General features: G+C 37.1%; 1 protein-coding gene across 2 annotated transcripts; it reads right to left on the bottom strand.

Annotated features, from left to right (window-relative positions):
- LOC141397272 (peptidoglycan-recognition protein SA-like) lies at window positions 1–19,544 on the bottom strand. Of its 2 annotated transcripts, none has more exons than XM_073973375.1 (3): window positions 19,199–19,544; window positions 511–629; window positions 1–268 (listed from the first exon to the last, which is right to left on the bottom strand). In XM_073973375.1, the coding sequence occupies exons 1-3, from the start codon at window positions 19,498–19,500 to the stop codon at window positions 84–86; spliced, it is 606 nt and encodes a 201-aa protein (XP_073829476.1). In that variant the 5' UTR covers window positions 19,501–19,544; the 3' UTR covers window positions 1–83. The 2 variants fall into 2 exon arrangements, with proteins under 2 accessions (XP_073829476.1, XP_073829475.1); XM_073973374.1 differs by lacking the exon at window positions 19,199–19,544 and adding an exon at window positions 8,071–8,404.
- Window positions 19,545–25,362: the final 5,818 nt, after the last annotated feature.

Genomic DNA, 25,362 nt, shown 5'->3' with positions numbered 1-25,362 from the left:
TCTTTCTTTGGAGGATACAAGTTTTAACGTTTATTATAAAATCTAATTTTTGTTGTTTACAATTTTTGTCTAACATAAAATTTCTATGGATTCGGTGACCAATGATCCCATTCTTGGATTTCATTGTACAAAGTTAAGCCTGGACTTTGGGTAGATATGACTTGGGAAGCAGCATAGAGTTCATAATTTGTGTCCAAAGCGCCATTCTCTACGCCACATTTCAAAAGATGTTTGGCTGCATCTAAAGCTTTGCTTGAGGGAAGTTTAGCTTAAAAGAAACAAACAAAGATATAAAAAGAAAAGAAGCAAATAAAATAAGAGATACGTCATCAAATTTACAGTCAAACCAGGTTAAAATAAACAAGCTAAAAATAATTGAACAACATATTGTCCTATTATATTCCCAGGAAATGCCGTAATTGCTTTTTATATAAGGTTAGCTTTTTGGTAACTGCAGATCATCCTAACCCCGTTTGACTGTATAGCATCACACACAAATTACATACATACCACTAAAATCTCCAATAAAAGCTATACCCGTTCCATTTCGATTATAGCCATACGTGTGCGAACCAGCAACATGCCAGCCCGTTCCTTCATAGACGAGACCATCATCACCGATAAGGAAACTGAAATTGAAATTCATGAAAAGTAATTAAGGCAGTCAGTCAGTTGCATTCGAGATGACACATTAAAACAAAACGAAATCAATAAAAACTTGGGGGATTTTTTCATTCTGGGTGATTCAAACAAAGAGATGATTGTTTATTGTTGATTGGCTTGCACATATTATCAACTAAGCTCTCTGAGTAGAATGGCTTAAGTGAGGTTTAAGAGAAATCGCTAATTGATAATTCGAAAATAAGAAATGTGTCAAACACAGTAGGCGATATGTGAAATACCCTACTGTTGTCCAGTTTTTAAGAAGATTTTGTGAAATGGGGTTTCAGAGATATTAAAACAAATATGTATGTTTTGACAACCAAAATCTTATGATGGATATTAAGAAGCAACAGTTGAAATTTACAGTAGCATGGCAACATTCAAGACTTGTCTTGGTGTCTCTGTCATAGGAAATGGATTCTTATATCTTTGTGGTATCATCTGATATGACACACATCTTTAACAATCTATAAAGGTAGAAGAAAGCTAACATATGCCGCAATACGCCCCCATTCACAAGAACGATAAAAGGTTTAGTGGTATTAAGGCCCCATTGCAAACAAACTTAAGCTAGAAACACATACAACGTTTGGTTAAAGTTTTGTGTCGTTTTGGCCGTTTTTACACTGTTGGGCATGATGCCGAAAAATTCAAATTCATTTGAAATATATGCCGACAAACAGATAAACGCTGGACTTTGTTGTCGTCGTCGCCCTGTTGTTGTTGTTTTTTTCTCGACGCCCAACGCAAAACTTTAATCAAACGTTGTATCTGTTTTCAGCTTTACACTTAAAAAGCCAAACTTTTGGTACCCCTCACCACGAAGTGTTTTGAAGTAAACTAGAACAATTAGTTTCCTTTTGTTTATGAAAGGAAAGGAGCAGAATATCTTAACTGATAATACTCCCTTTTAAAGCATCATCATAGGGAGTTATCGTTGTTCTTTCCAAAATATGGACCAATATTATTAATTTCCCGAATTGAGCTTTTGTATCCTCTGGCAATACATAATATTAAATTACAGCAATCTCGGTTCGAAAAATTTGACAAAAAGACCTCGAAATACATAAAATTTGGCAATACCGATAGACTTAAACTTGGATATATGGACAGTTCCATTGCGAATAAGTTTTCTTCTTCTGTGAAGACCAAAATCCAATTAACAACCCATTCGGTAGAAAAATGTGACTAAAATCATCAAAAAATCTAAAATGGTGGCTATACCAAAACGTGGACATATACTGTCTGATTTTTTGCAATTGAAGTTTTGTACCTGTATAGCGAAGACTAAAGACCAAATGTCAGTTATTCCGGTTGAATAATGTGGCTAAAACTTTCAAAATACAGAAAATTGGAGGGTATGGTGGCTATATGAAGGCGTGGACCCTTACCGACAAATTTCTGGTGGAAAGTTCTATACTCCCAACGAAGACTAAATACCAAATTTCAGCCATTTCGGTGGGATATTGAGGCCACAACCTTCTATATGAATAGGTGGACCTATACCGACAAATTTCAGGTGGAAAGTTTCATACTACAAACGAAGACCAAATACAAAATGTCTGTCATTTCGGTTTGATAATGAGTCTAAACCTTCAAAATATCGAAAATCGGGAGAAACCGCTCTATGGCGACTATAGGAAGACGTGGACTTATACGAAAAAATTTACGATGGAAAGTTGTATAACCTCAACGAAGTCTAAGTAACAAATTTCAGCAATTTCAGTGGGATAGTGCGGCCACAACATTTCGATTTGATAATGAGTCTAAACGTTCAAAATATCAAAAATCGGGAGGAACCGCTCTATGGCGACTATAGGAAGACGTGGACTTATACGGAAAAATGTACGGTGGAAAGTTTTATAACCCCAACGAAGTCTAAGTACAAAATTTCAGCAATTTCAGTGGGATATTGCGGCCACAACTTTCAAAATACAAAAAATCGGGAGGAACCGTTTTATTGAAAGCCTGAACCCATACCCACATATTTCAGGTGGAAAGTTTTATACCCCCAACGAATACTTAATACCAAATTTCAGCCATTTCGGTGGGATATTGAGGCCACAACCTTCAAAACACTGTAAATCGGGAGGTACCGTTCTAGGGGGGCAATATGAAGAAGTGGACCTATACCGACAAATTTCGGTTGGACAGTTTCATACCACAAACGAAGACCAAATCCAAAATGTCAGCCATTTCGGTGTGATAATGAGGCTAAAACCTTCAAAATACCAAAAATCGGTAGGTGCTATGGGGGCTATATGAACGCGTGGACCTATACCGACAAAATTCAGGGGGAAAGATTTATGCCCCCATCGAAGACTAAGTGCCAAATTTTATCCATTTCGTGATAGTGAGTTTAAAACCTTCTTAATACCGAAATTCGGGAGGTACCGTACTTCGATCTATACCCACAAATTGCTGGGGGGAAGGTTTAAGCCTCAAAGAAGACTAAATACCAAACTTCCGATATTTCGGTAAGATAATGTGGGTAAAACCTTCAAAATACCGAAAATCAAGAGGTACGCTTCTATGGGGGATATAGAAAGACGTGGACCTGTACTGATAATTCTCTTCTGGAAGATTTTATAAACCCATGGACGAATAAATAACAAATTTCAGTCATTTCTGTGGGATATTGACGTCATAACCCTCAGAATTACGAAAATCGGAAGATACCGTTCTACGGGCGATATATCGAAACGTGGAACTATACCGACGAATTTTTGTCGGAAAGGATTTTACCTCCAACGTAGACTAAATATCAAATTTCAGCCATTTCGGTGGTTGTGGCCACAAACCTTCAAAATACCGAAAATCGGGATGTACCGTTATTTAAGGGCAACATGAAGGCGTGGACCTCCACCTAAAAATTTCAGGTGGAAAGTTTTGTACCCCAACGAAGACTAAATAAAAAATATCAGTCATTTTCTTGGAATATTGAGGCCACAAGCTTAAAAATATCGAAAAATGGGATGTACTTCTATGGGGCTATATGAAGGCGTGGACCGACAAATTTCATATGGAAAGTTTTGTACCACAAATGAAGAATCAATACCAAATTTCAACAATGTCGGTGGAATATTGATGCCACAAACTTCAAAATGCCGGAAATCCGGAGGTACCGTTCTATGGGGCCTATAATAAGGCATGGACCTATACCGATAAATTTCATATGGAAAGTTTTATACCCCCAACGAAGACTAAATAACAAATTTGCGCAATTTCGGTAGATTATTCTGGCCACAACCACAAAAATCTGGAGGTACCGTTCTATGGGGGCTATTTGAACGCGTGGACCTATACCGACAAAATTCAGTGGGAAAGTGTTATGCCCCCATCGAAGGCTAAGTATCAAATTTCAGCCATTTCGGTGTGATAAGGAAGCTAAATCCTTCAAAATACCGAAAATCGGGTGGTACCGTTCTATGGAGGCTATATCGAAACGTGCACCGATCTAGCCCATTTGTAATACCAAACATCCTTGTAGTAATAGAAACTGCTATACCAAATTACAAAGCTCTATCTTAATAATTGCGAGCTGTATCTTGATTTTAACAAACGGACAGACGGACAAGGTTAAATCGACTTAGAATGTTACCCTGATAAAGAATATACATACCTTATAGGGTCTCCGATGAATATTTCGATGTGTTACAAACGGAATGACAAATTTAATTATACCCTCCATACTATGTATGATGGAGGGTATAAAAAAGCGTTAAGTTCGGGCCGAACTTTTTATAACCTCCACCATAACATTTTCTGAACTAAAATGGAATAATTATTTTGTGACCACAAATACCCCAACTGCCTAAATAATGTTAGCAAATGTATCTAAAAATGTCTTCAAACTGGCAGCATCTTTGTAGGGGTGTTATAACAACTTTGAAGTTTTGTGACCACTGGAAACCTCTAATGTCAATTTACAGATTGTTCTAAAATATCAATTTACATATGTAGCTAAAATCCTAAAAGCACATAAATAGGAGGTACTGTCATATGGGGGGCTATACCAAAAATGTACCTATGATGACAATTTTTAATAGAGTAGTTTTGTGACCACTTGGAACCTCAATTGTTAAATTACAAAACAGAATCAGGGGTACCGTTATATGGGGGCCATACCTATACAGCATTGTGACCTCTAAGAACATCGAATGTCAAACTGCGGGTAATTTAGTCAACAAAATTTAGCTAAAGCCCTCAAAATTCCAAAAATCAGGAGATACCATTATATGGGGGCTATACCTAATCATGGACCGATATAGCACATCTTCGAACTTGATCTGTCTATGGAGAAAAGATAGCCGAGTGCAAAAATCTAGCTCTCTAGCTCAGTTTATGCGGACGCTAGATTGATTACAACAGACGGACAGACGTACATGGCTAGATCGACTCAGAATTTTATCCTGATCAAGAATATATAGGGTCGCAAATGAGGGTATAAAAACAAATAACAGTAGTGGTGGACTGAAATGCCGTATGAAGAGATACCTAATTTTAAAAAGAAGCAGAATTTCTGAAGGTGGAGAAAGAAGTTTTCAAAACTATTCAAAATCTGGCTTTGGCATACATTTAAGTCCAATTAAGATGTTTGTGGAGGAGGTGTCGCTAACAGTGAGCCTAATTATTTCACTGACAGATCCAATAATCTATACGAATAAAATTTAATTTCCTTATTTTTTACTTCTTGGGCAGGAAGCATTGAAGGTTGAAATTGGTAACCAATACCTCTGACCTCCAAAAAAGTCATAGCTAAAGAAGCAATGGACAAAGTACAAAAAATCGCGAAGATAGTACGTAAGCAAAGATCTGAATACAAGAATACAGCGAAAGCGAATTTTGACCTGATAAGAACGAATGTAAAGTTTCTGAGGATGTTCGAAAGGAACTTTCTTCACCTAGCTAAAAGGGAATTTCCTATTAGTAAAATTACCACATCAAGAACAGGAGGAACCCCTGTGGAAGCCCCCAGTGAAGGTGATGACAGAGGGAACCTCGTGTTCAGATGGCACTACGGCTTAGGAAAATCCGCAACCAGGAACGGTTTAAAAGGTGTCAAGGCAGTCGGCTATTCCATCCACCTAAAAGGGGAATTCAATGGTACGGTGACAGATAAGTTAAAGCAGAGAAGACTGAGAAATGGTTGAGGCCTCAGGATACTCCTCTTATAAAAAAGGTCCTCAACCAAGGGATTTAAGTCAAATTCTTTTAAAAGGCGAAGACTACGCCTAAATACTTGCTGGACTCCTCGTCTGCCTCAATTTCAAAATCCCTTATCAGGGTGATGGATGTGAGGCAGTTAATGCGCCACCACTTGAAAGGCCGCTCAGACGGTCAATCCGAAATCGCGACCAGTGGTTGCAAAGAATGCGAGGTCACCTGAGGAACATCAACTCGCCGGGAAGAAATTAACACTGTCACATCTGGTACTTTCATTTGCGTAGTACGTCTCGTTGATGAAAAAGGTTAGTCGGAAGATGACTACTCGATAGGCCAACAACTCTTGAGTGTATGTTCGCAGAAGACTTGTACGTCTGTGAAGGCGAGCAAGGACAGTTGGAACCCTAGTTCTTTGCAGAAAACATTATCATCGAACCGCTAGCATGTTGACAATGCTGTGCAAAGGATTGTCCCGACAGTTCTCAGGTTGGTAATCATTGACAAGGCTGATTCCAATGGGTGTATCAGTGATAGTCATTGCTTCCTAGTGGAGGATCATCTCAGGGACATCTTCATCTCAGACGTTGTGAATCAGAGCAACATACTGCTCGAGAATAAGGAATGTGTTGATTTTCTTATGTATACACTGGCGCCCGCGTCTGTTGCGAAAATCCATTAATCAAATTACTACCTTTATGCAGGACATTCAAAGTGTTCCTGTGATATCTCTACTTAGTACGACTTTCCTTTTTATACCCTCCACCATAATACGGGGGGTATAATTAAATTTGTCATTCTGTTTGTAACACATCGAAGACCCTATAAAGTATTATTGATCATCATATAATTCGAAGTCTATATAACCATGCCCGTCTGTTGAAATCATGATACAACTCGAAATATTTAAAATAGACCTTTTTACAGGATGACACAGAAGATTCTTTTACTAATAGGATGTTTGGTATTGAAAATGGGCTACATTGGTTCACGTTTTGATATAGTCCTCAAAGAACTGCACTTCCCGATTTTCGGTATATTGTAGGTTTCAGCCACGAAATCTAACCGAAATGGCTGAAGTTTGGTATTTAGTCTTCCTTAGGGCTACAAAATATTCTTCCAGAAATTCGTCGATATAAGTCCACGTTTATCTTTCGATTTTCAGTATTTTGAAGGAAGATAATGTGGATATCTAACCGAAATTGTGATTTGTTACTTAGTCTTCTTTGGTACTGCAATACTTTTTTTAAGATTTTTTTCATTTTTCAATTAAATATTTTAAATATAAGTGCCTTACTATTTGTATGTAGTCAAGCTTAATCTCATATTTGTTGTTTTCAAATTTAAAAACAACAAGTATAAAGTGGGATGCAGTTAAAATTGATTACTTTTGGGGATGGCAGAGAATACTAATTTCGTCCAACGCCACTTGGACTCATCAGTTCTCTTAGTTCTTTGTATTGAAACAAAGAACCCTTCCCCAATTTTATGACGACTCGAGCTCAAGAATAAGTGTGACTGATGAATTCGTTTAAATGCGAATTCAACCGAAAACACCTAAAAACTCTCGTAGCCGCATATGTAAACTCTCGTAGCCGCATATGTAAACCAATGTGGAGACACATGACAGTGGGAGTAGTTAATTTGGTTTACATATGCGGCTACGAGAGTTTTTGGGTGTTTTCGGTTGAATTCGCATTTAAACCAGGCATGACCAAAAAGAGAACGGAGAAAATGTGAATGTATTCAAAATATTGGCAACTTATAACAGTGTGTTAGTAAGTTTGTTTTCACGCAAGCTGTAAAACAATAACAAATCAAAACATTTGTTCTCTTTTGTACGCTCTTTCTGTGCATTCGGGTCGTGTGCGTGTAAATTGCCGAAAATCATCGGCACCGCCGTGCCAAATGTGACCATGCTTGATTTAAACGAATTCATCAGTCACACTTATTCTTGAGCTCGAGTCGTCATAAAATTGGGGAAGGGTTCTTTGTTTCAATACAAAGAACTAAGAGAACTGATGAGTCCAAGTGGTGTTGGACGAAACTAGTATTCTCTGCCATCCCCAAAAGTAATCAATTTTAACTACATCCCACTTTAAACTTGTTGTTTTTAAATATGAAAACAACAAATATGAGATTAAGCTTGACTACATACAAATAGTAAGTAAAACACACATCTCAACAAAACTGCCAAAGTGAATCTATAAGTTCCTTAAAAAATGGTATAGCCTCTTAACTTACTTATAAGCAATATCATCCAATCCCTGAGTATTGATACCATAATGCTGCATATTTTGCAATAGCTGAGCACATTGCAGGAAGTTGTCGCATTCCGGTGTCACGGTGTGATGAATGACAACGTACTTTACGGGCACGGGACGAAAATCAATATTTTTACTTAATTTGCCACCCCATTGACGTTTCAATTTAATGCGCGGACAATCCGCACTCAATGCGGAATAACTGAAGCAAATAACAGCAAAACACACACAAACGATTTTAAATAGCATTCTTGTTTCGTAGGTAGGCACAAGATGTTTAATTCTGAGCTGCTACAAATCAACTGAGATCATATTCGAAAATGTAGAATTATTTAAATGATTCGAATTTCGAAACTATTCTTTTCTCTTTGTCCAAGAGAAATTCCGGAGGGAATTTTTTAATTATGTTTCGTTTCTGAGTGTGATAATGAGGCTTGGTTTGCTCCAGATTCATGTACATGTAAATTCCGTAAAATATCAAATAGGAATAAATAAAAAATATGCTGCAACGAACACATTCCACTCTATATACTGCCTTTTTTCCCTTAAAGTTCCTGATTTTTAAGAATTATTTAGTGAACACATCTGCAACAGTAACAACCCAGCAAAATATTCGATGCCAAGGATGCTATTGAATCATGGGTGCAAGTGATCTGTCATGTCATCTTTTTAGCATTTTCACTCATGAATTTTATATGAGCGTGACCACCATAAGATTACATTCATTTTCGGATCTTAAGATGACATTCATTGTCGGATCCTAAGCATGTCATTTTGACCAATGCTTTGACATGTCATTTTCACCAACCCTTTGGCATGACATTTTCATGTCTTGTTTGGAAAATGGAAAATTCTGTATTGAAATATGATTTTCATGACAAACCAAACTCTTTATTAATTCAAACTAATTCTTGAAATAACTAGAACTTAAGGGGTGAGTACATATGCTGCCTTGCCTGCTTACCTTGCTTGCTTCTGATAAAAGAATAAAAAAGAAAAGGGCAACCCAGTTCGAAATTTGCTCGGCCCTCTTTATTCTTTTATTTTTATTATGTCAGAAATAAGCAGGAAAGCAAGGCAATCAGGCAAGGCAGCTTATGTACGCAGGCCTTTATTTATCAGCATAAAGTTTACACCCAAAATTTCAATTTAATCACCGCCGCTGCACCGCAACAGAGTTTACTTCGTCCACTCTCAGCCACTGATTTTGCTTCATCTTACAAAAGCTTTTCTATTATCTTCTCATCACCAGTTCAGATTTCGACATGGACTCCAACAGCACTCCTTTAAGAATTTCTAGTTCGTGAACCTACATTTAATTTGTAATTTTGTAATTTTATAACAACAATTTTGGAAATGTATACTCTTTTGTTTTGATGTCGCTACTTCTAGGGATGTACAAATCGACTTGTTTTTTTGTAGTGATCTGTACAAATGATTCAAATGCTGATGAAAAGATCGGATCTTTCATGACTTCCTTTGCGTGGGTTTAAATGCTAATGAAAAGATCGGATCTTTCACGACTTGCTTTGAACCAATGCAAAATATACGATGAAATCACGTCATCGCATAGAACCCCTTCCTTCAAATTTTGCTGGGAAATAGTGATTCAAACACAAACAAGTGTCCTTAATCTATCGTTGACAATCCATATTGTACCAGAAGCCTGGAATGTTGGCAAGGAGGTCCCGCTACTGAAGCCAGGCAAGTGAAAGATTCAAGCCGATTTCCCTCTGCGCCAGATGATGCTGTTGAAGCATTCAAAAACCATGCTTTGGAAGTGTCTCAATAGGAGTGTCCATGAAACTTCTCCATCAACAATTTACGACACAGGTCCATGTTTTGGTTTGGCTCCCATATAACGGTACCTTCCGATTTTAGGTATTTTCAATATGTCAGCTAAATTTTTTGACCGAACTCATATTCAGTTGTCACAAAACTTCTTCACTAAAAATTGTCAATCTAGTTCCGTGTTTTGGGTGTAACCCCATATAACGACACCTCCCGATTTTAGGTATTTTCAGGAAGTCAGTTACATTTTTTGACCGAACTCATATTCATATTTGACAGTTGAGGTTCCCAGTTGTCACAAAACTTCTCCACCAAAAATTATCTACATAGGTGCATGGTTTGGTATAGCTCCATATAACGGCACCTCCCTATTATCGGTATTTTAAGCGTTTTAGTTAAATTTTTGACTGAACTACACGTTATTTGATCTTTGAGGTTCCTTACCATCACGAAACTTCTCCACCAAAAATTGTCAACATATGTCCATATTTTGGTATAGTCCCATGCAACGGTACCTTCCGATGTTATTTATTTTGAAGATGTAAGCAACATTTATTTTACTGAACATGTCAACATAGGTTCATGTTTAGTTATAGTCTCCCCATATAACGGTAGCTCCCGATTTTCGGTATTTTCAGAATTTTAGCTACATTTTTGCCGGAACTACGTGCAAATTTACATTTGAGATTCCAAGTGGTCACAAAACTTCTCTACCAACAATTATTCAACATAGGTCCATGTTTCGGTATAGCTTCCACATAACGGCACCTCCCGATTTTCGGTATTTTGAGGATCTTAGCTAGTGCTAGTGCATTTGGGTGCCACCGTGGTGCAATTGTATGCACACCCGCCTTGCATGCTGAAGGTCGTGGGTTCGATTCCCCGGCCAGTGAACATCAAAATTTTCAACGGTGGCAAAATACCTCTCAGTAATGTTGGCGACATTTCCTGAGTATTTCAGTCATAAAAACCTCTCTACAAAGTGGTGTCTTAAGACACGCTGTTCGGACTCGGCGATAAACAGTAGGTCCCATATTATTGTGCTAATATGAATCGGGGTGCACTCATTGATATGAGAGAATTCTCCCTTGTCCCGTATAGGATGCTTGTGGAACAATTAAATAGCTATGTGCATTTATTGACCGAACTATCCGTAATTTGATATTTGAGGTTCCCAGTATTCACAATACTTCTCTAACAAAAATTTTCAACAGAGGTCCATGTTTTGTTATGGCCCACATATAACGGTACCCTCCATTTTTGGTATTTTGAAGAGTTTAGCTACATTTGTTGACCGATCTATCTGTAATTTGAATTTTGTGGGGGAGGTACCGGAAGGAGTGGACCTATAAGCACCACTTTAGAATTTCATCTAATATTCAAAGAAATATTACAATATCCAAAGTGTGGACGAACGCAGTATTCGGTTCGAGCCCTCCAGCCACTACATATGGTGCCATAGGGTTTTTTTACAACTTTCGGGCTGTTTTCTCAAGAAGTATGGACTTGCCCCTCAAAAAACTTTTACTGTCGTAATTGAGGCAGCGAATGCAAGTTGCTTCAACAAAAACTAAAGTGATTCGAGAGCAAGTCTTAAAGTGAATTTATCCAAAATTTTGTGTGGGAGGTACCCGAAGGAGTGTACAAATATAGGCCATATTCGAACCTGATCTATATCTGGTAGATATATTAGGATGTGTAAAGTATGAAACAAATCGGTCACCCCCATCAAGAGTTTTCGTGCCACAATATTTCCGAACATTTTTGAACTTTTGTGGGGGAGGTACCTGAAGGAGTGGACCGATATGGCTTATCTTCGAATCTAAACTAAATTTGCACAAAATATTACGAAGGCCACATTTTGGACCAAATCGGCAGATCCGTTCGAGAGTTAGCTTGCGCTCCAACCACTACGCACGGTGTCATAGAGGTTTTTTGTACCTTTCAGGCTATTTTCAAAGGAAGTATGGATTTGCCCCTGATAAAGCTTATACCGTCATATGTGAGGCAGTGAATACAAAATGCTACAACAAAAATCAAAGCGATTTGAGAGCAGGTCCTAAACTGAACTTTTCCGAAATTTTGTGTGGGAAGTACTCGAAGGAGTGGACCGATTAAGTCTATATTGCAACAACATCTAAGTCTGGTAGAAATTTCACGGTGTGCAAAGTATGGACCAAATCGGTTAATTCCTTCAAGAGTTATCGTGCGCACAAATTTTCCGCACATTTCCGAACTTTTGTGGGGGAGGTGCCGGAAGGAGTGGACCGATATAACCCAGCTTCGAACTTAAACTAAGTGTGGACAAAATATTACGAAGGCCAAATTTTGGACCGAATCGGTTGATCCGTTCGAGAGTTATCGTGCGCTCCAGCCACCCAGACAGACAGACGGACATGGCTAAATCAACTCCAAATTATCTGAAACACATTTCGTCCAAACATACTTGGGGTCAAAAACCATTATTTCGATAAGGCATGACCGTATGAAAGTGTATATATACCATCGTTAGCATAAATGCTGAGGGTATAAAAAAGAAAGAGGAAGATTAGAGCCTACACAACCACGAACGAACTTGGAGGCATTAAAATTATAATTTTCACATTAAAAGATAATGCCTAGAAGGTCCTCCTTGAAAAGTAATGATCACTTTTTATACTCTCCACCATAGGATGGGGGTATATTAAATTTGCCATTCCGTTTGTAACTACTCGAAATAATCATTGTAGACCCCACAAACTATATATATTCTTGATCAGCGTGCAATTCTACATCGATATAGCCAGGTCCGTCCGTCTGTCCGTCTGTGGAAATCACTCTAGCGTCCGAACGGATTGACGTAGGTGTATGAAATTTTGGGAAAATCTATTATATGTACGTAGGACTTTTGTACGTAGGTATTGAAAGCGGGCTATGTAGGTCCACGCTTTCGTATAGCCCCCATACAAAATGACGCGTGAAGCGTCGTTGTTTTAAGGAATTTTTAAGATATTTGTCCCATTTTACAACCGAATTGGAGGCCAAAAAACATTCCTACCAAAGTTGGTTTATATAGGTCCACGATTTGGTATAGCCCCCATATAACGCCCCATATAAAGTAAGCGTCATTTTAATAAATTTTGAATGTATTCGTCCCATTTGACAACAGAATCGGTTGTAGCTTTGTATTTTGTGTTTCCAGAGGCTAAGAAACATTTCTACCATAAAATGTTTATATAGGTTCACGTTTTGATATAGCCCCCATAGGACGATATCTCCCGATTTTCACACCGAGATGGCTGAAATTTGGTATTTAGTCTTCGTTGGGGGTATATACTTTCCCTCAGAAATTTGTAGGTATAGGTCCACGCCATCATATAGCCCCCATAGAACGGTACCTTCCGATTTTCGGTATTTTGAAGGTTGTGGCCACATTAATCCACCGAAATGGCTGAAATTTGTGGTGGAGGGTATAAAAAGTTCGGCCCGACCGAACTTAACGCTTTTCCTACTTGTTTACTCTAAGTTATCCGGAACGCTATAAATCTGTACATAAAATCCAATCTATAACAAGAGAAGACTTTAGATTTTTCAAATGCAATGTGGCTTTAGTTCAGAATATTTTATGGTGGAGGGTATAAAAAATTCGGCCCGGGCGAACTTAACAATTTTGAAAAACATTAAAAAAACTTTTTGCGAGCACATCTTCAATTTTTGGCATAGAGGTTAAGAAAAAAAATTTTGGTTTCAAATCTGTTCGCGTTCACAAAATTGGACGATGCGCGCAAAAGTTATAGCGGTTTTTATTCTCATATAAAGAAAAAATATTTAAAAATATCTTATTTGTTGTTATGAGAAAATTTATGCATAAATCGTTAACAGCATTTCATATCTATTCGTAGATGTTTAAATAGTTATTAAATTTATTATTATTTTCGCGGAAAATCAACAAATAATAAAAAAAATTAAGAAAGTCCACATTATCCTGTCCCAGAGTCCGTACAAACCCTCAAAAAATGAATTAAATAAAAATAGGTAAAAAAAACTTTTTAAGTTAAACGGTTTTATGTTAAACATAATGGCTAGAAGACAAAGGCTGATTTTGATAACTTCTATTTATACAAACATTTTTACAATTTTGTAATTATGAAGTATTTATTGAAGTCTTTTTTCTTTATCAAGTCACCCTAGTGTCTTGTCTAGGAATCATTTTCTCAATACATACACATATACAATCGAAGGGGGGTTTCCTTCATGAATTGTAATGCCTTCAGTTTTTGAAGTTTTGGATATCATGTCATGACTAGTTTGTTGGATATGATACATTGGCATCATGTCGACTAGTTTGTTGATATGATACATTGGCAGTGGCTTAGAACGCTGAGATCTCGACAACATTGTCTGTTTGTTGGAGAGGACCCAGGTTCAAACCTCAGCCGGGCAGCCGGGCTCTGCTGTGAAGTTTTTTATTTATTATTGTCTTTTTAGGACGAAGGCCATTATTTATGAAAGTTTTTAATTCATTAATTGGATTAATCGAGCTAACATGGCCTAAGGAGTTTTGTATTGAAAAATGAATTCTAGCGAAATACCACACACTCAACCATTACGCTACGATCGTTTCGCCTGGTGGTTTAAGAAGTTATCAAAATCAGCCTTTGTCTTCTAGCCATTAGCATTCAAATACGCCTGATGAGCCTGGCTTAAACCACTAGTCATGACATGATATCCAAAACTTCCAAAACTGAAGGCATTACAATTCATGAAGGAAACCCCCCTTCGATTGTATATGTGTATGTATTGAGAAAATGATTCCTAGACAAGACACTAGGGTGACTTGATAAAGAAAAAAGACTTCAATAAATACTTCATAATTACAAAATTGTAAAAATGTTTGTATAAATAGAAGTTATCAAAATCAGCCTTTGTCTTCTAGCCATTAGCATTCAAATACGCCTGATGAGCCTGGCTTAAACCACCAGGCGAAACGATCGTAGCGTAATGGTTGAGTGTGTGGTATTTCGCTAGAATTCATTTTTCAATACAAAACTCCTTAGGCCATGTTAGCTCGATTAATCCAATTAATGAATTAAAAACTTTATAAAAATTTTATTTTTGGTCGATATTTTAATTCTTTGAGGACATATATATTTCGCAAAGTAGCCTACATATGGAAAAAAACTACTGACCTTTCCTCTGATATAAATTGCAATAAAGTGTTTGCTAGATAACGGGCCTACTGCCTAATATATAATGGGTTCTGTGTAGAGAACCACATTTTTATCCCATGCTACATATTGTCTCTCCAAAAGTTTATGTAACACCACGAAATATTCGTCCTAGACCCCTTATTTGGTATGCCAAAATTCATATCTCGACGAAATAAAGAGATTTAGCAATGTTTGTCCGTCCATTAAAAATTGTAAACAAGCTTAAGGCCGCAATTATGGACCGATTGTAACGAATTTTTTAAGGAGGTTGGGTTCGTGACATTTTCAGGGGATGAAATGGACCAAAAAAAAATTTTTAACCAATTTTGTAGCGGCTCTGTAGGTCAAAATAATAACCCGCAAAAATTTATACAAAGTTTGAGTTTATGACAATGGTGAGCAAAATAGGAAAAGAGAAAATTTAAGGGAGAAATAGTATTTAATTTTTCTTGTTGTTTCATTACATATTTAGACATTTTTAAGCACTAATGTTACCTAAAATCGTGCTACAAATGAATTATTAAAGAATTATTACAAAAAATACCTAAACGCCAAAGTGTTGTTGAATTAATTAAATTAAGAGTATTTTACAGAAACCACCAGTGGATGGCCGTGCACACGTCTGGTTTATGATGAAGAAGAAGCGTACAAACCAACGTGAAGATCAGATAATACTTAGCGGGTTAAATGGACTGAAACTTTTGTGTGAAATTGGTAAAAATTTCAATAACGTAGCGGTTAAACAACGGAAGTAGTAGTACTACATAAGTGGGTTTCATTATATTTTAGTTTGTGTGAACTAAATTTTCCTTTCCTGCTACAAAAATGTCTTTGTCATGCTAGATAACTTTTTGGTTTTGGTCATAAGTATTATACATTACATCTCTGATATTTAATAATTAAATTTTCACAATCATTGAAAAGAAGTTCCGTGGAGAGCGATTGTCCAAGGATAGTGGTATAGGGTATCCCATGGTCGGCTCCGTCCGACTATAGACTTTTCTTACTTGTTTTATTTTCTAGTTTTTAGTTTTTATTTCGCATTCTGTTTAATTCATTTAGTGCTTCATTATTGCAAGGTTTCTTGCCCGTTAGTTTATTGCAGTCCAACTCCTCTATACGTAGTCCCTGCATAGATCTTACTCTACTAAGAGCCACGTAGGCTTGACCTTCTTCAAACATATACGACTGCGTGATCCACAGTGCTGCCCTGCATTTTATTTATTGTAGAAGCCCATGATAGTATTAAAGGCAACATTCTTCTTTCAGCCGTCCTGTAATTGTACTTAGCTGGAAACTGTATGGCTTTCGGGTGTATAAGATGTACTGTATAGTGCACTGTATTCTTCTTGTGGGATTGATAAAAAAATTGTTATCAGTCATTTGGTAGCGGCGGCCATCTTATATTTCAATTTTGCATAGTAAATTGTATTCTACTTGTTGAGACCTTTCATTTGATACCCATGTTGATGGGATTGATAAAACCTAAGTTATCCGCCATTTTGTAGAGGCCGCCATCTTGGATTTTAATTTTATATAGTACATTGTATTCTACTGGTTGAGCACTTTCATTTGATACCCATATTGATGGGATTGATAAAACCTACGTTATCCGCCACTTTGTAGCGGCCGCCATCTTGGATTTCAATTTTTTATAGTATATTGTATTCTGCTTGTTGAGCCCTTTCATTTGATACCCATATTGATGGGATTGATAAAACCTACGTTATCCGCCATTTTGTAGCGGCCGCCATCTTGGATTTCAATTTTTTATGGTATATTGTATTCTGCTTGTTGAGCCCTTTCATTTGATACCTATATTTATGGGATTAATAAAACATAAATTATCCGCCATTTTGTAGCGGCGGCCATCATGAATTTATAATATTGTCACCAAAATCCAAAGTGTATACACAATTTCAGATTAATCGGTTGACAGGAAGAGGGTGAAATTTGAATTACTAAATTTGACCCAAGAATAAATAAAACAAACGGGGTGAGCTAAATAAAACCATTTAAAAAATATATGCGGAATCTAGACAATGCGTAGGAAAATATGATACCAAATTTATTATAGCCTTAAAGTGGGTAAAAATCGAGCAATTTGCTGCATAAGATTTTAATGCGCATCCGGTTTCGGTAGCACCCATCAAGAATACGTCTATATACACATATTTCAAATAGATTCTTCAAGAACCGCGGATGTGCCTTCACATTATATTTTTCGTAAGATACCCATATTACTCGCGTATCTCTGTAATTTGTGACACGCGTTTTCGCAAATATTATAATCGCGTATAAAGGATTCCATTTACGTAAATAAATTTAAAGAAAATCGCGGTTAAGTACGCGGAGTTGTCAAAATAATTTTTTGCTGATTTTCCTATTTTCAGGGTATCTTTATCCGCGGTTTTAGTAGATGGATTCGATCGCGGATGGGCTCCGTCACGCAAAAAAACTAAATTCACGCGGGGTACAAAGGAAATTAGATGGCACTTGTAAATTTTAAACGCAAAAAATAGGTTTTTGAAAAAATTCACGCATCAAATATTGGCCTTTAGACTACAATTACTAGGACGCTGTAAGGAGCACACTCATGCATTAAAAGACGTAAAATCACGAGTTTTATAATCCTATTATGAGTTTTGAATATTATCTTGTTGCGCGTCCGAATTATTAAAACAATGCAAAAAACCCCGAAATTCCGGCTTCAAAATGTCAGCATCAATTTTAGGTGGATGCAGTGGATATATCGAAAAATGGTACACTAGTATCATATTGCCCATGAAGTATTCTTTGAGTCTTTCTTTGGGCATATGTCTATAAAATGTAAGGTTAAGCCAGAAATCGGAAGGGTGCGTAATAAAACTTGTTGGCTTCAACCCATTTTTACCTATTTTTCTACATTGATGCCAACACAGCTTCCACGTAAATAAATTTTTATGGTCGACCTTATGGGATTCCTCCTAAAACAGTTCCTTTTAAAGAATGTATATCATACTATATAGAATATGTTAACAGTTCGCGAATTCTGAATGGGTGAAACTCGGATTCATCGATTGTAAAACATTTTTGCTTTTCGCCATATACACTTTGATACGAAAAATGTCTGTCTGTCTGGCTGGCTGGTGCGCTCAATAACTCTCGAACGGATCAACCGATTCGAACCAAATTTTAGGTCTCATAATATATTGTCCAAATTTAGTTTTAGTTCGAAGATGGGCCATATCGGTCCACTCCTTCGGATACCTCCCCACAAAAATTTAAATTTTTTTCTGTAAAATGGTGTGAACGATAACTCTCGAAGGGAGCAATCGAATTGGTCCAAACTTCGGGTACCTCCCACACAAAATTCGGATAAAGTGAAGTTTAAGAGCTCCTCTCGGATCGTTTTGAAATTTTTTTTCCGCAGGTTGTCCTTGCGGCACCCTTTACGACAGTAACATTTTTTTTTTGCGCAAGTTCATACTTCCGGAAATATTGGCCTAAATGTTCCAAGAAACCCTGACGGCACACACTAAAATGGCAAATACGCAAGATAGTTCTTGCAGGGAGTTTCTGATTGGTGCAGACTTTGCACATCATATTATTTCATCCAGTCATGTATCAGGTTGGAATGTGGGCTATATCGGTCCACTCCTTCGGGTACCTCCCACACAAAATTCGAAAAAAGTGAAGTTTAAAAGGTCCTCTCGCATCGTTTTGATTCTTTTTTCAGTAGGTTGTTCTAGCGGCCTCATTTACAACCGTACCATCTTTTTCCGGAGTAAGTCAATACTTCCTGAGATAATGGTCCAAGCTCCAAAACCCTCCCGGCACATACTAAAATGGCTATTGTGCAAGATAACTCTAAAACTTTTTAAAAACAAACGAAGTTTAACGTAATTTAATATTTCGATTTCATTATGAAGAAGTTTGGTTACTAAAAATGTTTGGTATATGTCAATGATTTGGTATAGTCCCACATTACGGTACTTACAGATTTTAATGCAAACTCGTGATACAAAATCAATATATTTTATATACGGCATAATTATTGTTTTTTTTTCTTCTTTTTTTTTGGTCAGTGGCTGAGGGTATATCTCCATCAGCACAGCTGACTGATTCTTTCTTACATGTTTTACTTACTTATAGGCAATATCTTGGTACTTCTTCGTATTCAAATGAAATGCTTGCATGTTTCGAACAATTCTCGAGCATTGTTCAAAACTGTTACATTCCGGTGTCACTGTGTGATGAATAACAACACGCTTTACGGGTATTGGACGGTACACATTATTGTCACTGGCATTGCTGCCCCATTTATGACGCCATTTTATTTCTGGACAATCTGGTCTGGCATCTGTCGCACATTCACAATCTCCACGAATGGCAAAAATACAAAGAACAAAACTAAAGAGTGCAATTAATAACCGAGAAGCTAATAGCATCTTCTAGCTTATGTTTTACACCTGACTGAATTCAATTTAGGAATGAATGTTGTACTTATAGCCAAACACAATATTGCGGTATCATCTTTGCGGTGGGAAGACAATTAATTAATCATAATCCGTTGGAATAAATAAAAGTTATTGTTTTAGGAAAGACATGTGTGTATGTAATCGTTTTGAAATTTTCAGAGAAAATGCTTATCAAAAATTTATTGAAAAAATAGGTTTTATTTATAAATATAAGGTATTTGTATACATTTTGAGTCATTTAGATTAAATTCCACATTTAAGAGCAAGATAGATCTTTAAGTTTTGTTTTGCAATATGAACTCAGGCGGTTATTCTTTAAATATTTCTCCCTGGATTGGCCGACCAATGATCCCATTCTTGTATTTCATTGTACAAAGTTAGACCTGGACTTTTGGTGGATGAAATAGTTCATAATGTTGATCTAATGTACCGTTCGATACACCACATGCCAAAAGGTCTTTAGCCGCTTTCAATGCCTTGATATTCGGTAATTTTTCTAAAATTAGCATTACAAAATTTACATTTGAGTTTATTACAAATTCTGTTTGTTGTTGGTTTTTATTTCTACCTATAAAATTGCCAATGAAGGCAATGCCAGTGCCATTTTCGTTGTAACCTTTTGTGTGAGATCCTCTAACATACCAGCCGGTACCTTCATAAATGATGCCATCATTGCCAATAAGGAAGCTATAATTTAAAGAATATTAGTTAGTTTTTTTTGCTGTCCACAATTTTAGATGGAGATATTTTGTGTAAATAAAGTCAAAAATTTGTTTTGTTTATTGTTGAAGATTCAATCTCATTTTCGTTTGTTTCAGTGGAGTATTCCCCCATTGGCTCAACTTCATATATTACCCTCTATTACAGAGAGTAATGTTTTTCAAAACGAACTGACAGTGTTGCAAAATTTTACTGATCGCTACCAATATCATGATTCCATCCCGGCTGATGTGCTGACATGTTGCAAAATATTTTGATTTTGGTGTTTCTTTGGAAAAGCCGAAAAGTGAGTGTGATTCTCATTCATATGAGAATACTAGACACTTAAAGAGTTCGGTTTTTCGCTAAAAAGGCATCATTTCAAAAACTGAGAAGCCAATTGATAATTCCCTTCGCCGGGATGAAATCATGATATTGGTAGCGATCAGTAAAATTTTGCAACACTGTCAGTTCGTTTTGAACTACTCCACTCAAACAATCGAAAAAGTCAAAAATTGTATTCAATCGGGCGGATCTTTATATGGGGTTTATATTAAAGTGTGGACCTATGTTAACAATTTATGGTGGAGTAGTTTTGTGACTACTGGGAACCTCAAACGTCATATTACAGGAAGTTCGGTCAACAAATGTAGCTAAACCCCGGGAAACATCTAAAATCGGGAGTTACCTTCATATGGAGGCTATACTAAAACATGGACCTATGTAAAGAAATTTTGCTGAAGTAGCTTTGTGACCACGGGGTGCCACCGTGGTGCAAGGGTATGCACACCCGCATTGCACGCAGAAGGTCGTGGGTTCGATTCCCCGGCTATGCAAATTTTCAACTGTGGCAAAATACCCCTCAGTAATGTTGCCACATTTCCTGAGTATTTTGGCAATGTAAAACTTCTCTACAAGTGGAGTCTTAGAACACGCCGCGGCCGCGGACGCGGCGTTAACCCACTTTGCGCTGAGAATTTTTTTGCGAGAAAACTTAAAATATTATATGGAAATGACATTTCTGAGACTTTTTAAGAATTTTTTAAAAATAACTTTTTTTTCTGTAAAATGTATAGTTTTCCTGCAATCGGGCCTTCTTTTTAAAGTCCCGAAAACTTTGAATGGTAATATAGGTGTATTCTTCCATGCCAATCCCTTGGTTTTTGATTGAGAATATACTCGTACTATACTCCTAACAAATCCCTGACATTATATGAATGTAACATTTATGACTGGGTGCCACCGTGGTGCAATGGTATGCACACCCGCCTTGCACACATAAGGTCGTGGGTTCGATTCCCCGGCCAGGCAACATCAAAACACCTTTCAACGGTGGCAATATACCCCACAGTAATGTTGGCGACATTTCCTGAGTATTTAAGCCATGTAAAACTTCTCTACAAAAGTGGTGTCTTAGACACGCCGTTCGGACGAATTTTAGCTATAGTTCTCAAAATACTAAAAATCGGGAGGTACCGTTATATGGAGGCGATACCAAAACATGGACCAATGTTGAACAATTTTGGTCGAGATATTTTGTGACTATTGGGAGCCAAAATTTTAGCTAAAATCCACAATATACCGAAAATCAGAAGATACCGTTATATGGGGGCTATATCAAAACATGGACCTATGTTGCAAATTTTTGGTGGATACGTTTTGTGACCACTGACGGTTTAGTAAAAAAATGTAGCTAAAACCCTCAAAATAGCGAAAATCGGGAGGTATCGTAATAACAACCTAGGCTGACAATTTTTGGTAAAGTAATTTCGTGACTGCAGGGAACCTTAACAAGTAACAAAGTGTCAGTCGGCTCTGGCGACAGAAATATACCCTCAGCCAATGTGAAGTGAAACTTTAACCTACGGATAGGTCGATTGGATTTAAGGTCTCTTCAGAATTTTGTTGTCCTTTTTGGTCACTTGAACTTGCCGACAAAAATGTGGATTTGGAAATAACTGCACTAAGACACAAATGTTGAACTTTTGTATGGGAGGTACCCTTAGGGAGGACCGATATGGATTATTTTAGAAGTTAAACTAAGTTTGGACAAAATATTAGGAGAACCAAAGTTTGGACCTAATTGGTAGCCCCTTTCAAGTGATATCGTCCTAGCATTCTAGGGAATTTTTTTTTTAAATATTGGGGAGAAGTACCGGTAGTTGTGGACCGGTATTGCCCCATGAAACTTAGTTTGGATAAAATGTTGGACCAAATCGGTTAAACAGTTCGAGAGTTATCGTGGCCGCAACATATCGTCGGTGTCATGCTTAAGCGTTCCATACGCCATTTGCCAGTTTTGAGATAATCGCATTTTAATGTTTTGCGTCACAATTGTGTGGAGCTGGCTAAAGCAAATATTTATATTTTAATAATAGTATATAGAACATATTTGCAAAAATTTAGAGGAATATGTATTGGAATATGAAAGTTATAGAGATTTTTTTAAAAAAAGAATTTTTGTCGATTTGTTCCATATCCGCACTTATGACACAAATGTGAAATATTGTCAACCACATGGAACAAAATGACAAAAAATTTGCATCTTTTCCTCAATAAATTAAATACTTCTAAATCGAAAATTAAAATTCTGATTTTTGAAATGTGTTTTAAAACTTCTAAGTTTTTAAAGTATTCATTTCATAACTGAAAAAAGTTTATGCTTTCCCGTCGAGGCGTGGATATCTGGGAAACTAGAGCAGATAGGAGAAAGCCGACTATAAATTCAGAAAGAGCATACCGGAAAACCCTAGAAACCACCAGTATCTCAAAAAGTCAAAATGGGCGTATGGAACACTTAAGCATGACACCGACGATATGGTGACATAGGGGTTTTTTTACACCTTTCGGGCTGTTTTCCCAAGAAATAGGGACTTGCGCCTGAAAATACTTTAACAGTCGTAATGGAGGTAGCGAATGCAAATCGCTTCAACAAAAATTAAAGTGATTCAAGAGCAGGTCTTAAAATGAATTTTTTCCGAAATTTTGTGTGGGAGGTACCAGAAGGAATGGGCAAATATGGTCCATATTCGAACTTGATTTATATCTGGTAGATATATAAGGATGTGCAAAGTATGGATTACATCCGTCACACCCTTCAACAATTGTTCCAAACATTTTTGAACTTTTGTGGGGGAGGTACCTGAAGGAGTGGACCGATATGGCTTATCTTCGAACCTAAACTATGTTTGGACAAAATATTACTAAGGTCAAATTTTGGACCGAATCGGCAGATCCGTTCTAGAGTTATCTTGCGCTCCAACTACCTCACATGGTGTCATAGGGTTTTTTTTTGCAACTTTCAGACTATTTTCTTAGGATGTGTGGACTTGCCCCTGATGAAACTTTTACCGTCGTATGGGGAGCAGTGAATACAAGTTGCTAAAACAAAAATCAAAGCGATTCGCGACCAGGTCCTAAACTGAACTTTTCCGAAATTTTGTGTGGGAGGTACTCGAAGGAGTGGACCGATTGAGTCCATATTGGAACCTCATCTAAGTCTGGTAGAAATTTCATAATGTGCAAAGTATGGACCAAATCCCTTACTCCCTTCAATAGTTATTGTACGCACAAATTTTCCGAACATTTTGAATTTTTGTGGGGGAGGTACCGGAAGGAGTGGACCGATATAATCCATCTTTGAACTTGAACTAAGTTTGGACAAAATATTACGAAAGCCAAATTGTGGACCGAATCGGCAGATCCGTTCGAGAGTTATCTTGCGCTCCAACCACTACACACGGTGTCATAGGGTTTTTTGTAACTTTCAGGCTATTTTCTCAGGAAGTATGGACTTGCCCCTAATGAAACTTACAGCGTCGTATAGAGGACAGCGAATACAACTTGTGTAAACAAAAATCAAAGCGATTCGAGACCAGGTCCTAAACTGAACTTTTCCGACATTTTGTGTGGGAGGTACCCGAAGGAGTGGACCGATTGAGTCCATATTGGAACCTCATCTAAGTTTGGTAGAAATTACACGATGTGCAAAGTATTGACCAAATCGGTTATTCCCTACAAGAGTTATCGTGCGCACAAGTTTTGCGACAATTTTTGAACATTTGTGGGGGAGGTACCTGAAGGAGTGGACCTATATGGCCCGTCTTCGAATTTAAATCGAATCTGGGCAAAATATTTCGATACCCAAAATTTGAACCGAATCGATTGATCCGTTCGAGAATTATCGTGCGCACCAGCCAGCCAGACAGACAGACAGACAGACGGACGGACATTGCTAGATCTACTCAAAATTGTCTGAAACGGATATCGTACAAACATACTTGGAGTCTACAACCATTATTTCGATGAGGCACATTTTTGGTCGTATCAAAGTGTAAATACCCTCTTTAGCCTAAAGGCTGAGGGTATAAAAAAATTTAGCTAAAACCCTCCAAATAGCGAAAATCGGAAGGTACCGTTATATATGGCTATACCTAAACATGTACATATGTTGATAATTTTTGGTGAAGAAGTTTCGTAACCGCAGGGAACCTTTATTGTCACATAGTTCAATCAAAAATGATAATTCGGAGGTACCGTTATCTTCTCTATCTATATCTATGTATATAAAATTGAAATTTGTTTGTACGTTTGTTTGTGCCTTATAGACTCAAAAACCGCTGAACCGATCTTGCTGAAATTTTTAGGGTACGTTACTACATCGCCTGAAATGAAAATAGGCTATATCATTTTTTGAAATTCCGCGTTTTTCTGGAGATATATCATCAAAACCGGAGGTACCTCCAAAAAATTTAGATTTTGTATGCAAATATCTTTAGAACTGTTACAGATACAATCTCCAAATTAGGTATATGTAATGGAATTCGATGTAGAAATAAATTTACCAAATGATTTTCAAATCGGTTCAGTTTTGGATATAGCTCCCATTTACATATATTTTCGGCCGACTTCCTTATTTCATGCACCAAACACGCTATGTATGTATGTCCAATTTTAATGAAATTTTGAATGTGTGACGGAATTTGTTCTAGAAATAAATGTGCTAAATTATATCGAAATCGGATCAGATATGAATATAGCTCCCATATATATTTTCGGCCGATATCATGTATTTGCTGCACCAGACACGGTATATATTTCCAATTTCGCTAAATTTTGGAATGTGTGACGGAA

Source organism: Musca autumnalis, unplaced genomic scaffold (genome assembly GCF_047663935.1).
Source record: "Musca autumnalis isolate F117 unplaced genomic scaffold, ASM4766393v1 scaffold_3, whole genome shotgun sequence".
NCBI classification, from domain to species: domain Eukaryota; kingdom Metazoa; phylum Arthropoda; class Insecta; order Diptera; family Muscidae; genus Musca; species Musca autumnalis.
The sequence above is the reverse complement of the archived record's forward strand: the minus strand, read 5'-3'. Positions and strand labels throughout refer to the sequence as shown.

Coding starts and splice junctions, on each gene's coding strand:
- LOC141397272 (XM_073973375.1), bottom strand. CDS start 19,500: ATGCTATTAGCTTCTCGGTTATTAATTGCACTCTTTAGTTTTGTTCTT. Junction 630..19,198: donor TACCAAGATATTGCCTATAA/GTAAGTAAAACA, acceptor TTTCAATTTCAG/TTTCCTTATCGGTGATGATG. Junction 269..510: donor TTTTATTGGAGATTTTAGTG/GTATGTATGTAA, acceptor GTTTCTTTTAAG/CTAAACTTCCCTCAAGCAAA.